The 14078-nt window shown below is 48.2% G+C and overlaps 1 protein-coding gene across 1 annotated transcript in view; it reads right to left on the bottom strand.

The window, feature by feature from the left end:
- MYO1D (myosin ID) overlaps positions 1–14078 on the bottom strand; it is a 144785-nt gene that overhangs the window by 62934 nt on the left and 67773 nt on the right. The window contains exons 12-14 of the mRNA XM_078859070.1: positions 11920–11990; positions 10110–10184; positions 7351–7483 (exon numbers count right to left, since the gene is read on the bottom strand). Coding sequence (XP_078715196.1) covers positions 7351–7483; positions 10110–10184; positions 11920–11990 — 279 coding nt within the window. The remainder of the gene's footprint in view (positions 1–7350; positions 7484–10109; positions 10185–11919; positions 11991–14078) is intronic.

The following is a 14078-nucleotide window of genomic DNA, read 5'->3' as shown; positions in this document are numbered from 1 at the left end:
CGAACATGGTCCGAGACATGTCGCTTAGTTTCCCCAATGTAACAACTGCCGCAGACACAGCTTAGTTTGAAGATGCCAGGGAATTGCATGTCAGGGATCACATCCTTCACAGATGGGATCAGATCACGAATGCTATGTACTGTGTTAAATCGAACCTGGATCTTGTGTTTGCTCATGATTTTGGAAATCTTTTTAGTGACCCCTGCTATGTATGGCAAGGTGATAGTTTTGATTGGGTCCTCAGATGGTTCTTTCCCAGCGGTTGGGGTGATAGCTGTACAGATTGTGTGGTCTGAATATCCATTCATCTTGAGAGCTTGGTGTACGTGTTGACCCTTAGGCTACACCCACTTCGTTTATAACCCTTGGGCTACACCCATTTCAAACCTTTAAAACAGCCAGCCTTAGCAGCTTTCCCGCTCTTTTTTTCTCCTGATGACGATTGCTTGTGTTGGGATCGAAACGTCGTAGTTTTTGTTATTTTTGTTATTTTATTTGAACCTATCTACGTGACTTTACCGAAAGACCCAAGAATATATAGATGAAGAGTGAGGATCTTTTGATGCCATCTGGAGCCACTAGGTTTGCACTAAATAGGTAAACGTACAGCCCTGCAATTACTTGCTCACTCCACCGCACATAGCAGGGGCAGCCTATAATGTATCTGTATAATGTCAGTATAATGTCATTCTATAAATGGATCAGCCTGGTTATAGGCTCCACCAACCTTAAACTGACCTGCGACTCACTCGCAATGGAGTGTCTTGCCTCTCTCGACCGCCCCGGGAATCGGTTTGTGATGGGTTCATGCCCTCGGTAGCGATGGGCCCTGGGCTCCCTGGAACTGCCCCGGGTCTCGTTGGCCCGGTTTCTTGATCGCCCATGTGCTTGGCCTCGTCGTTGGTCCAGGGCCTTACCATGGTGTCTCTCTTTATTTCACTCCTCACCACCACCCGTCCCCGCCGCGGCCCCCTCCCGCATCCCCCGTCCCCATGTCACCTGCGTCTACCCTCACGTTATCCCTCCCTTGTGTAAAAGCACCTTGACATGCAGATGCATTTTTATTCTAAGATCATAACTGCCACCTTGTTGGATGGGGGATAGAGTGGGTGGAAGTGTGAGTCGGAAGGTGAAATGTGGAAAATTACATTGAGACTTGGAGGACTGTGGACAATGATAATGTCTCTCACCGCTCTCTGTTCTCGGATTGTACCGGCGTGTTGTCTGGCGTGACAACTGTTTCACTCAAAACTAAATTAACTATTTTTTATTTTACCAGGTAAGGGAGCACTGAGCTACACATCTCTTTTCCAGAAGCGACCTGCCCACAAATGATAGCTCAACGAAGTGGCTTATCGCCTTGTGGAAATTTATTGCAGCAAAATGCTCTAAACGCACGTTTCTAAATTCGGAGGGAAAAGCCGGAGGACCCAGAGAAAAATCCACGTGACCACAGTGAGAGAGAACACACTAACTCCAAATATACATTCGTCAGGGTCAGGATCGAACCCACAACCTCCTGCATACCAGGCGAGGTAGTTATCATCTCGCCACCATGACTAGAATTACATTATTGATGCTCCTGCTGTTGTTGTTGAATAACATGATCAGTTGCAATGAAGTTCACTCTTTTCATAATTAATAATTGTACGATGCAAGAATATTGTAAACTCATAAACCATACCCTCTGGGAAAACTTGCATGTCTTTACATAGGATACGGTTTCAATTAGATGCTATATGAAAGTGAAATTGTATTTTCAGGCCAAGCGGTGTTGTCGTGGTGACAGCAGAGAGCTCCAGCTAAACCTGAGCACTGAATAATCATTGGTGACCTCACGAGAACAAGACCCAGATAAAATCCTTACTCATAAAAACGAGAGTAATTAACCGTGCACTTCCTGCTTTACCCAGCTTTAAATGGGACATTATTGGGTCATTTTTGTTCCCGATTACCATTCTATTTTTATGAAATTAAATTTACAACAGAGCGTTAAGGGGTAATACAATTAGCCTTTTCTCTCCTTTCACGAGGTTGCATTAGCTCACCGTGTGCAATTAATTAACAGCGTGCGACGGGAGCATTAATGTGATTTAATTGGGTGGAACATTTTTTTGCTACTGCCGTTTTAGATTTTTTGCTTTTGGTTTTGGGAGGCGCAGCGAGGCTGCATTCAGGGCAGAGGCCAAGAACCCCCGAGGCCTCAAACTCCTCGGCGGCTGCTGCTGCTGCCGCGTTGCCCCGAAACGAAGGTCAAGAGGTCATCGCGGCTCACGAGGATAACGCCACGGCACCTCACCTCACCGTCTTCTCTTTTTCCGTCGTCCACATCTCACAGTTGCTGCGGAGTCAACACTCCGGGCTTGCAAGATCTGCCCTCATGCGCTATCACCACCACATGGCTTCAGGTTCTTCCTTTCGGTCGCCAAACCTCTGGGGTGCCCACTCCCAATGCCCCGTCTCAGTGATCCGCCCCATCCTCCACCCGGCACGTGTGGCCCACCCTTCATAACCTCCTTATCCCGATTGCCTCTCCGAATGACATCTACTTTCCTGCCCAGATTGTATTCAGGACATTCCAAGTTCCTCTTTTATCCAGATATGCATCCTCCACATCCTAAACTAAAACAACAATCTACGTTTTATTTTACCAGGTAAGGCCCGCTGAGCTACATAGCTCTTTTTCAGAAGCGACCTGGCCACAAATGATAGCTAGACAAAGTGGCTTATCATGCGGACAATTATAGCAGATAAATATTATAAACGCACGCTGATTCTAAATATTGGAGGTAAAAACCGGACGACCTGGAGAAAAATCCATGTGACCACGGGAGAGATAACATGCAAACTCCAAAAAAACAAGCGTCAGGATCAGGATCGAACCCACGACCTTCTATATACCAGGCGAGGTAGTTAACATCTCGCCACTGCTGGGAGCTCCCAAACCCAAACACAAGTGGGAGCTACATGGCACAACCGCACAAACCTACACAGGAACAGACTACCAACTCCGTCCTACCCCCCACCCATGAGACCTCCACCCATTTTAATATGGTTCAGAGCATACACACCCGATACTGACCAAGGAGCCTCAAAAAACAATCACACAATCATCCCAACTGCTGCTCCCCACAAATCGTCTGCGCATCCTGGAGCTGATAAGTGAACTGAGCGATTGGCATCGTGGCTACGATTGGCTTTAAATTGCAACTGTGGGAGCTACCCGAGCTGCATTATCTTCTCAGAGTTTTTGGGAAGTGAAACTGTGGGATTTCGATTTGTTAAAATGTTTCTAATCCGGCTTTGTAAAGCGACACACTTCTAACGTGGTGACGGATCAAACACCGCCAACTCTCCAACACTGGCCTTAGATTAAGCCCCAAAGACTTAGCGAGCATTACTGCCACTTGCAGGGATTCTGTTTGTCAAATTTTGCGGATTTTTCTAACACGCCGGGGACATTTATCAAGAAGACTGTGCTCTCAGAGTGAGGAGAAATGATGACTGATTGCTAGGATGATCTTACTCGCTGCCATCAAGGCGGGCAGATAACCTTTCTGAGAACAAAAGGAAGAGATACCGACAATAATTGCCTCAAATAAGACATTATTTTAAACGTAAAATCTCGCAGGATTAACTTGCAAAGATACGACATGTCAATTAATGTCATCGTCAGAAAAATTGCTTTCAACAGCTGTTCATTATAAATGTGAACCGACCAAAATTTTGACATAGCATCGAATTAAGGAAATACATTTTGGCCTTGATCCAGCAGGCTCGGAGTAAATATCTCCCGGCACTCACGGTACCTCTCATAAGGGTGGTGCATATGAAGGTCCGTGTTGTTGCTATGCTGTAGGTGATGATGTATGTGGCGGAATAAGAAAGCTCCTTTCAATCCTCCCAGTGCAGCCTCACATCCACTCTGGCAGCTTACGGTAAAAATCACTCCGCGCATAGTCACCACACGGTCGTTAAAACGACAACCACTAAAAACCGCGAACCGTTTTCCAGCGTCGAGTGCCGGCGCTATTGAGGGCTATAGTCCCACTGGGATATCGCGGTGGCGATACCTCACCTGGTATGCAGGAGGTCGTGGGTTCGATCCCGACCCTGATGCCTGTATATTTGGAGTTTGCGTGTCTCTCTCCCCGTGGTTGCGTGGATTTTTTCTACAGGTCCTACCGGGTTTTACCAGCTATGGCTGCAGGGTTTTGGTAGTACATGTTGTTTATGCCATTTATTGTGAAAATTCCGTCACAGTTCCTATGATTGCTTTTTCATTGCTTTCATAGCTTTATTTTGGTGATTTCGAAAAGTGTATTGGTTTAGCCATGTTTGTTTGTTGTAGTACGGAGTTAGACTGATGGCCTTAATCTAAGTTGTCTTGTGGTTGTTGTTTGACTTGCATCCCAATGGGATTTTTGCACACAGCGTTGGTGTACGGTGTTTTTTTCTGCAATATTTTGCTGTCTTTTCTTGGATTTTCTGTTTGCACTTAGTCACATATTCACTTTAAGATGTTTTTTGTTCATGTTTTTGTTTTCTGTTTGTTGCGGTTGCACCCGATTCAAGAGCCGAATGGCTCACAGGGCTATACCTAACAAATGAACTTGAAACTTGAAACTTGAAACCTCCACATTTAAAATCAACACGCGTTTAGAGCTTTTGGCTGCTATGAATGTCCACGTGATAAGCCACTTCGTTGGGCTATCATCTGTGGTAGCCAGGTCGCTTCTAAAAAAGAGCTATACAACTCAGTTAGCCTTACCTGGTAAAAATAAAAAAGGAGTAAATAGTAGTTGTCCTCCACACCCACCAGACATCTTAAGAAACGATGGGGGTATACTAACTGTGAGCTATCCAGTTACAGTGCTGGGTGGACCACACCGGGGGGATCGAACTGGATGGACGACCTCTGGATCGTCCAGTGCGCTGCTGACCCGTTGCGCCACCACTGAGGCGGCTCCGTTTGTTTCTCAGGTTAAAAATCTGAACGCGCCATGTCCATTGCCCTCTCGACGTTTTCCGCAGGTGCTGCAAAACCCAGTTACAACCGGATTTTGAACGTTTTACTTTTCACGCAGTTGCAGGCAACGCAAACCAAACGGATGTAATCACCGCGATGGTCACCAGTCCATTGCAACGAGCGAAACCTCCCGTGCAACATGCACGCCTGGTCCACCGCTATTACGCGCCGCGTTATCTCCAATGAATGCTAATACATCCCGGGAGTGGTAACGCACACAGCAGCAACCCAGAGCTTATCAGACAAGGGTTGGGGGATCATGCGGATTTGCGAACCCTGAGGTGGATAGAATATTAAGTTAATATATGAACTTCCATACCTAATCTCTTTTACGTCTTTATTTTTAGTGATTTGCCTTCCTTTCCCATACTTTACAGTCTGATAGTTTTTTTAAATATTGTAACTCTTTGACCCGTCCCTAGTGGACATCTGTGAGAAAGAGCGTCGTACCTCATCGGATGTCTCCAGGATAAATAAGGATGCCGATTAGAATATGGCAGTGCAGCAAATTGGCTTGTGAGGCCACTCTAAGCGGGATTCACGAACCCATCATCTGCCCTTCTGTCACACCCTTTGAGCATTATCCCCTCACGTTTATGGATTTTCCCCAAGGCGCTCTGGGTTTCCTCCCACAAACAAAACGCTCGTTAGCGGAACCAGGCCGACCGTCCCAGTGCAAGACCCTGCTGATGAAGAGTCTTGGGACTGAGTCAGGGCTTTCCCGGAAAAATGTAAATGTCACGGTAAATAATGAGCCGCGTATGTCGCCAAAAAGTCAGCGGCACGCGAGATGCGATGACGTCACCGCTCGCTTGCAGCAGATATAATAATAGCAGCAATAATGAAACTTCATTTGTTTTGTTGCTGGATAATCTCCATTCTCTAATGGGCACTCGCTGTACACATATACCGCACAGACATACGTGCAGAGAGCCACATTAAGGCTCAGTCAGAATATTTATTGACATCCTCTAGTCACATGATACAAATATTTAGTTAGACTTTGGGAGGAATCCAATGAACTATGGAAGCTCTTTTTCAGATGCCCCAGTATGGGCACGGGGTCAGCAAAGTTACAACAGCAAACAAGAGCAGTGCCCAAAGCTCAAAGGGCCAGGCTCAGGCACTGTTGGCATTCTTCGGCATTTAGTGTTAATGACTGAGACTCAGAAGAAGTCCCGAGGCACAGTGGAGAGCAACCTCGGGCAATTCTCCAACACCTCTAACGAGCACAATAATCGCCGATAGCACTTAAGAAACAGCCATTTTAAATTTTCTCCGCAAACAATGATCGGTATTGACCTGCATCAGAAGATCACAGGGCAGCTGTGGCTATCTCCTGCGCTCAGAGAAAAGCCCACAGTGTGACTGTGGCAAGGCCATAGCCATGGAATCAACATTGGTGGGGACTAAATCTTCCAGGGGTTCTGGGGTCCCCCCCAGAAAAAAATATAAATTTGAAACTCATTTCCTGCCAAAATTTCTGCCTAAAATATTAAAACATTCACTACCACATGGGATGGACTTTTTTTTACAATAATGTCTAATAGTGTATTGTATTACATTGCTGTTTTTTCTTTTTTTACTTTTTCTTGTTCCATTGTATGTAATGGCAGAGATTAGGGATTCATAAAGTACAACTATAACTACAATCATATAAACAGAAATCTATGCATTGTTATATGAAGACAAATCCAGATTTTGTGGCCAAGGTTTAGCAAATTTTTAGTTTTATTAACATAGCATCACAATTATTATTTTTTTAAATATTTTTATAGCAATATATTGGGGGGGACATTTTGAGCATATTTGATTATTGGGGGGGATGTCCTCCCACCCCAATATATATTATAATTATGGCCTTGGACTGTGGTTGCCAATCTCAAACTATAGAGAGTGGCACTGCCCGCTTCGATCACTCACTGGCAGCAATACAGATGTTCGCCAGGCTACTCCTGAACATCTGTCCACTGGCTAACTCGCCAAACTCGACATGAACATACGAACGTGTCGGACCAACTTCCCACCGTACGAAAACGAGGAGAAAGACCACTGTGCAGGGCGACACAGCAGCAACAAAACCCCCTAGCTCTGGGCTCGTCAACAAACATAACAAGAAGAGCCATTTTTTTCGAATTCGCAATGAACTCTGTGGTAAATACGAGACGGTGGTGGTCCTTCATAAATAACGCGACGAAGCAGTCCTTAGTGAGCCGCATGCGACTCCGGAGCCGTAGGTTGCCGACCCCCGACCTCGCTGCTCTAGGAGCCACTGAGGCGAGCCGGGCCCGGATGACGTTTGTCAGCCACGCAGTGCCCACCTTGCTGGCGAGCTTCTCCACCAGGGCGATCATGGAGTTCTTGAAGAGAGTGGCGGCGGTCAGCGGGCGTTTGGTCACCTCCGTGATGCTGAGCTTCCCCTCGGGCCACATCTCCTTCAGCACGTGGTTGGTGCTGCAGCGACACAGCAGTTCACCCATGCCGCTCACCCACGCCACTCACCCACGCCGCTCACCCACGCCGCTCACCCACACGAACACCAAACACGCCACATGGTCCCGTACACATTACGTGTAGTGTAGATAAGCAGACAGGACGGCTCCATAAATGTGTCAAATAATAAGAGGAATTTTTAACGTAACACATAAGCCCCACGGCCTTCTGGGAGTGCATCATTTCAGCATTGCTGATTGATTTACTTGGATTGAACCAATTACTGCTGGAATTACGTACTCCGAGAAGGGCCGATGGGTTGTGTGGAATAACACTTATATTTTCACGTGGAGAGACAGATTCATAAAATGGACATTTTGTTACTTATGTTCTCCAATGACGCAAATCATTAAATTACACAGAGCGCTGTCAGATTACTGGCTAAATGCCTCCCCGCACTCCGCTGAATCATGGCACTTGTCCGTGTATTACTGGGAACGTCAATTCGGGTTTTCGGAGGAGGGGGCCCTAAGAGCAGTGCAGGGATGTTAGCCATGGCCTCGGGTCGCCGGGTTCACAACGCCGTACGCAAACCACCGCAGCCACCGCTCAACCCATGATACGGACAACCGGTCATCAAATCGTATCTGAGTTGGTAGATTCAGGAGGGTTGGTGAATGACGCATGCATATCTGAAACTTCTAAACCCACTGCGCTGCAAGGTGGCCAGGAGATCAATGGTTTCTTGAATCCATCTGTGCGGAGTTTTGAGGGTTACTCCTCTTCGTATGTGGGGGGGGGGGGGGGTAAACTATGGGTACTCCGGGTTTCTCAAATGTGCCAAACACTCGTTAATGGGATGTTTTAAACTGCCCAATGCAGGAGGCTGCAGAAAATTTGTCTTTAGGCTACCTGAGGCTTTCCTGGTTAAATCCAGGGCATTTTTTTAAGATTACACAAATGCGCAGTGCCATGTGTGCAAGCAGTTTGGAAGTGAAACATCAATGCGTATCATGAGATGGGGAACAAAACCCCCTTTAAGCTTCTCCGCATTATCGAGAAAAACATGGAGCAACTCAATTAAAACAATGTGAGCAAATCATAATCATGGCTATATTTATAGCGCCACCACAATCCATGGCAGGAGGAAATTTGCGTTCATGTTTAACCATTGCTTTACCCGATTACGAGCCCTGCCAATGCTCGCCCTATAAAATATGCAAACACCAGCCCCCGTCTCTCACAATGCACGCAGGGCTCGCCTCCCTTCCCTCGCTCCCACACTTCGCCATTCCCCACAAACTCTTTCTCTCCTTCTCCTTTCAATCTTTAACTCGATCATTACGTAGCTGGTGCTCTTGTTTTTTTCCCCAAAACAACGCTGAGCTTCCTACCACCGCGTGGGTTTTTTTTCGCGGTTGAGCGGCACAGCTCCCCGACGTGTTCTTGCGTCATGCTGCTCGACTCTCCCGCACGATGTCCGACGTTTCGGACATCGTGCGCTGGGAGCTTCTTCAGGAACGAGAACTGCAGAACATCTGTGATGTCACCCGCATGCGGCAGCGTCACGCAGTGTGCCTGCTGACGTCACGCAGTGTGCCTGCTGACGTCACGCATCCCCCCCCCCCACCCTCGTGTACTAATCCAAGACAATAATCCAAGTCTCGGGCGAAGCTGGGTAGTAATGCTAGTTTAATATATATGAGTCTGTGCGTGTATGCATTTTAGTGGAGAGACCAAAAACAACTTGCAGTGGAGCTCTACAGTGCAGTAGCTAAGTCTGTTGGTACGAGGGCACACCAGTGCCCCCGAGCGTCACAGTAATGCACGGCCATGCATTAACACGACGACACCCGATTCATGAACAACGCTCTTAACCCGGCCATCTGGGTTCGGTTCATTGTCACGGCTAACTTCAGTAGCTCCGGGGCTCCCAGCCCCTCCTCCATATAACCAATCCGCACTGACCGCCGTGGTAAAATATGGTTAAACAATCCCCATAAATGACACGGGCATACCAGTACTCGCCATGAATGAACCACACAATACCTTGCCGATCTCGTCAAGGAGCATGAATCACCACGGGAAGGGAACTCCGGTCATCATCACAGCGGCTTCTAGCTAACCATCGGACAAAGACGATCGCCGCATCGCGTGCTCGCAGATGCGCTTCTGTGGCCACCTGGAACGCTCTTCCTTCCAATATGAGGAAGCCACTTGGGGAGATGCACTTTTAAATCATCTGGACTGAAAACTCATTTCTTTATACAACTGGTTTTTGTCTTCAGTTTGTCGTCCTTACGCCCGTACCTCCTATTAGCACGCTTGGCTACGTACGGTGCTTAAGAAGTTCAACATACACAAACACTCACACGTACGGCACACGAAGGCCACCGTGGTGATTACACGAGAGGACCGCGAGCCGTACCCTCCCCCCCCCCCCCCCCTTGCGGGCTGAGCTGCTCGGCCGCGTCACGTATATCCGATGTTGAAAAAGCCGCATCTCGGTTTCCGCGGTAAAACGAAAGCGGCCTCGTCTCGATGACAGAGTGGATGCCCGGCCGCCGTCTGTGGGAGCCCTTCCCCGGGAGCACGGAGACGGTCGACGGAAAGCGCCGCGACTCCCCCACCATGCGCGCGCCGTTACCTGTTGTACATGAGGCGCTTGAAGTCCTGGAAGAGCGTGTCTTTGTTTTTGTCGATGAACCCATCCACGGAATACCTGTCACAGAGAAGTGCGAGGATAAGTGTGACCGTCACATATCCGCCCTGAGCCGATGAACCGCGCGCGCCCGCTGCGAGTGCTTGAGCGCGGTGTTTCCGTCACTTTCTAGTGGTGTTCACAAAATCCCACATTCACAATATCCGCCTGTGCCTCAATAACCCCAGCGAGTTGGATACATACGGCGCTCTATAGTACGCAGAATCGTTTCTACGGCACGACGCAGCATGTATTTGGTCGTTTTCCCTTCCGTCGCTGACCTAGCGACAACCCTCCTCGTTGCAGAACTGCGTAAACCGGCGGTGGCAGGCGTAAAAATTGACATTTTATGAGCGCGTTGGAGACTTCGCAAGGGTGGCGTTGGTGAGTGCAGCCAGGCGGACGGAGAGAGAGATTTGGAAAGCACACGCCACTCCGCGAGAGATAGCGTCCCTGACACGTGGAAATCCTTGAGCGTGGAGCTGCATAGTGCTTTAATAACAGTGGGGGTGGGGGTGGAGGAGATAACGTGAGCACGAATGCGTCTTTGGATTTACCAAGTTAAGCGCGGCAGGAGTGTAACGATGCGCTGATTCATTTCTTATAATATCCCATCAGCCCAGTGGCCTTCTGGGAGCGCACCATTTCATACGGTGTCTCGTCAGCAGAGTCTGCTGATCTATTTTGCCATTTAAAATCTCCACAATGAGATTAATTATTATTAATAATTTACACCACCGATTCATTCGTTGAAATAGATTCTTCCGCTGGTAATCTTCGCACACGCTTGCACGCGTAAGAATCGACCGTGCTGCGATTCGTATGCCACTGCGGCAATGAGAGGCGTTAAAACATTTTGACCACACTGGGTTCAGGAATATGGCTGCCGCTTCCCGCGCGGAAGATTCGTGGATTCACGGTTGAATCAGCAAAAATTTATCGTCGATAAAAAATGTATGTGATCGACTGCTCTCGCCTCTTCAAGAATGTCGCAACCATCCCTCGAAATCAAGCCCGGGGAGATGCTCCGTCGTCACCTTACGAAGAACTGTGACCCCCACCCCAATAATCCGGGGTCAATCATCTTTTCATTGCCACTGCATGACAGGGCCTGGTGGAAGGGAGGTATGTGTGGAGTTTTTAGGTGGTGCGGTGGGGGTAGGCCTTCAGGAAAGAGAAGGATATTCTGAGAAAATAAAGTGATCCCCAGAGAGGTAAGAAGAAATAGTAGCCCCTTTAGGAATGTCCAGCAGGGAAATGAAAACAGTCTGTTGTTCTCTCCTATAATGCTACGGTAGTAGGTGCGTTGCTGAAGAACACCGTGGTACGGAAAGATCGCGTTATAATAAATAATATTTAATATAGGGTAAAGCGCAGAAGCATCCAGCAGCATCCAGCAGCATCCCGCCTTGTGTGATGCTACACCGAGGCAGCCGCACGGCCGCTTATTCCCGACTCGCGCGACGTAGTTCCGCTCACCTCAATCGCGTTATTGCCAATTCGCATCTGCGTTGTAAAAATATGCGTTCACTAATACACTGATTGCGTTATATCCAATTTGCATTATGAAAACCGCACGTGTTATACGAGAACAAACTGTACTCTGAGACAATGCTGAAGTCTTAAATAAAGCACAACAGGACCGTCGCGGCACAAAGTGCAGTTTGTTAAGAGTCGAGATTATGACAGCGGAATTGAGTGGAGAATGTTCAGGTCGACAGAAAGGGCCTTGGAAGGAGCCAATGGGGAGACTCACGTGACGTCACCCGCGTAGTGGCGGATGCGGAAATGGCGGCCAAAGTCCATTGTCTTGTCCTTCGCTGCGAACTGTGGAACATGGGCAGAGGCAGGGATTAAAAGGAGGCGCCCTGGTGACGAGATGTCAACAACCTCGACTGGTGTACAGGAGGTCGTGGGTTCGATCCCGACACTGCCGCCTGCAGTATATTTGGAGTTTGCACATTATCCCTGGGGCCTTGTGGATTTTTGTCCTCCGATTTTCCCTCCACATTTAGAAACAAATGCGTTTGGAGTATTTGGCTGTGATAAGCCACTTCGTTGCACTTTCATTTGTGGCCAGGCAGCTTCTGAAAAAGAGCTAGAAAGCTCAGTGGTGCTTACCTGGTAAATAAAAAAAACATCCTCCAGAAAATGTATCCTCATCCAGCATACCACATCTTCCATACCTCTTGCTATGGCTGCGGCTACTCGTCACGTGCCACCTATTCCAGCCTGCCAGCGACCAGTAAAATGCATCCCTGGACAGAGAGGGCTTCTCGAGTGACGGGCAACAAAAGCAGCACCCCCCCCCCCCCCTTTTCGCGTGCCCTTTGTGCGTTAACGATCACGTGGTGGGAAAATACAAAAAATTTCGATTTCTGCAGCAGCCTCTTTGGTAGTTGACACTGATTCATCACTCGGTGATTCACTTCCACGGACAATCTCTTTCCCTCCGGGAACTGATGAGCACCCTGGATTACTGCACCGTTGCTCATAGACGACCTACTTTTCTCACTTGAAGCCGTGCGCGCACACAAACACATGCATACGCACGACCCATTTTGTCAAACCACTGCTGGATGAGGGCCTCCCTACATCGTGCGGGAGGAGGTTATGTGACCACGCTTCACCACTCTGGTCAGTGTAGGGTGGTGACGACTAGCAGAGATTAAACGTGGGAGCGTAGACCACAGTACAACAATGGGGGTGACCAATTGCCTGTTACAACCTGTTTGTGCATGGTGGACACCCATCCAAATATGAGCCGGGCTCAACCCTGCTTATATTCAGAGGTCTGATGAGGTCAGGCATATTCCAGGTGGATTGGTCATGAGCAAAGTTGCTATAGCCAAAGCAATGACCAGTTCGGTCAACTGCATGACGGTAATGGCCGGTGCCGAAATTACCATGCCTAACAGCGTTTGTAAATTGTCCAAGTGTCCACAAACGGTTACTGAGCCTGTCATCAATTAAAGCACCAATTCCAACTCGTAACTTCCCCAGCACGACGTGTTTTATTGTTATTCTGCAGCTCGCACGATTTGATCGTTTTCTCCCAGAAATGCGTGAACATTGCCATCGCCACCCTTGAGGGCACCAACGTGTCCACAAGCAATGCCGCGCATCACTGCACAATGAATTATAATCGCGACCACTTAGACGCCACAACTTCGACGCCAGGACATAAATTTCCTTCGAAGGGGCACAATTAGACAATTACCACGTCTGCTTGGTGGATGAGTGACTGTGCTGCTATTTATTTGGGGGGGGGGGGGGTGGGACAAAACAATGCGGTCGGAACTGTGCCAATTTTAGACATTTTAAGAAAAGGAGGGGGCAGCTGCGGCAGCATCTTTGGGTGCTAATTGGAGCTCGTGGATCGCCTGCGGAATACGCAGTCGGCAAAACCCCCAGCGGCCTTCCAAAGCATAGCTGGCTCTGCTAAAAAAAAACAACACACAACTCCAGTCACGAGCACAGAGTTAACCAGCTGTCCTGCTTTTCCCGCACCTCCGATTAGCACGGTTGGCTACGTCCGGTGCGAAAGAAGTTCAACATACCAACATACATTGTCCCTCTTGCCGAAGTAGCTGCTGTCCTAGAAAATCTACCCGAGTCTTGCCGGGATGCTAAAAGTCCCAGTTTTTGTCAGTTGCGTGATAACGCACGACTCAAGGCAACACACGTTCACATAGTTCTCCCCTCTTGTAATATTGTGAGATATTAATAATAATAATGATAATAATTTCAACGTGTAACGCGCACAGTAAGAGAGAGAACAACTTTGAGGCGCAAGGAACCACAGTCAAGTGGGAAAGGTTGCTACGCAGTGAACCGGCACCAAATTCCCCCCCCCCAAGCTCTGAAGTCCTCTATATATCAAGGTCTTATCTACCCACTGGAGCACCCAGAAAA

This window comes from Lampetra fluviatilis, chromosome 1 (genome assembly GCF_964198595.1).
Source record: "Lampetra fluviatilis chromosome 1, kcLamFluv1.1, whole genome shotgun sequence".
NCBI lineage: Eukaryota > Metazoa > Chordata > Hyperoartia > Petromyzontiformes > Petromyzontidae > Lampetra > Lampetra fluviatilis.
This window is presented reverse-complemented; position numbering and strand designations above follow the sequence as displayed.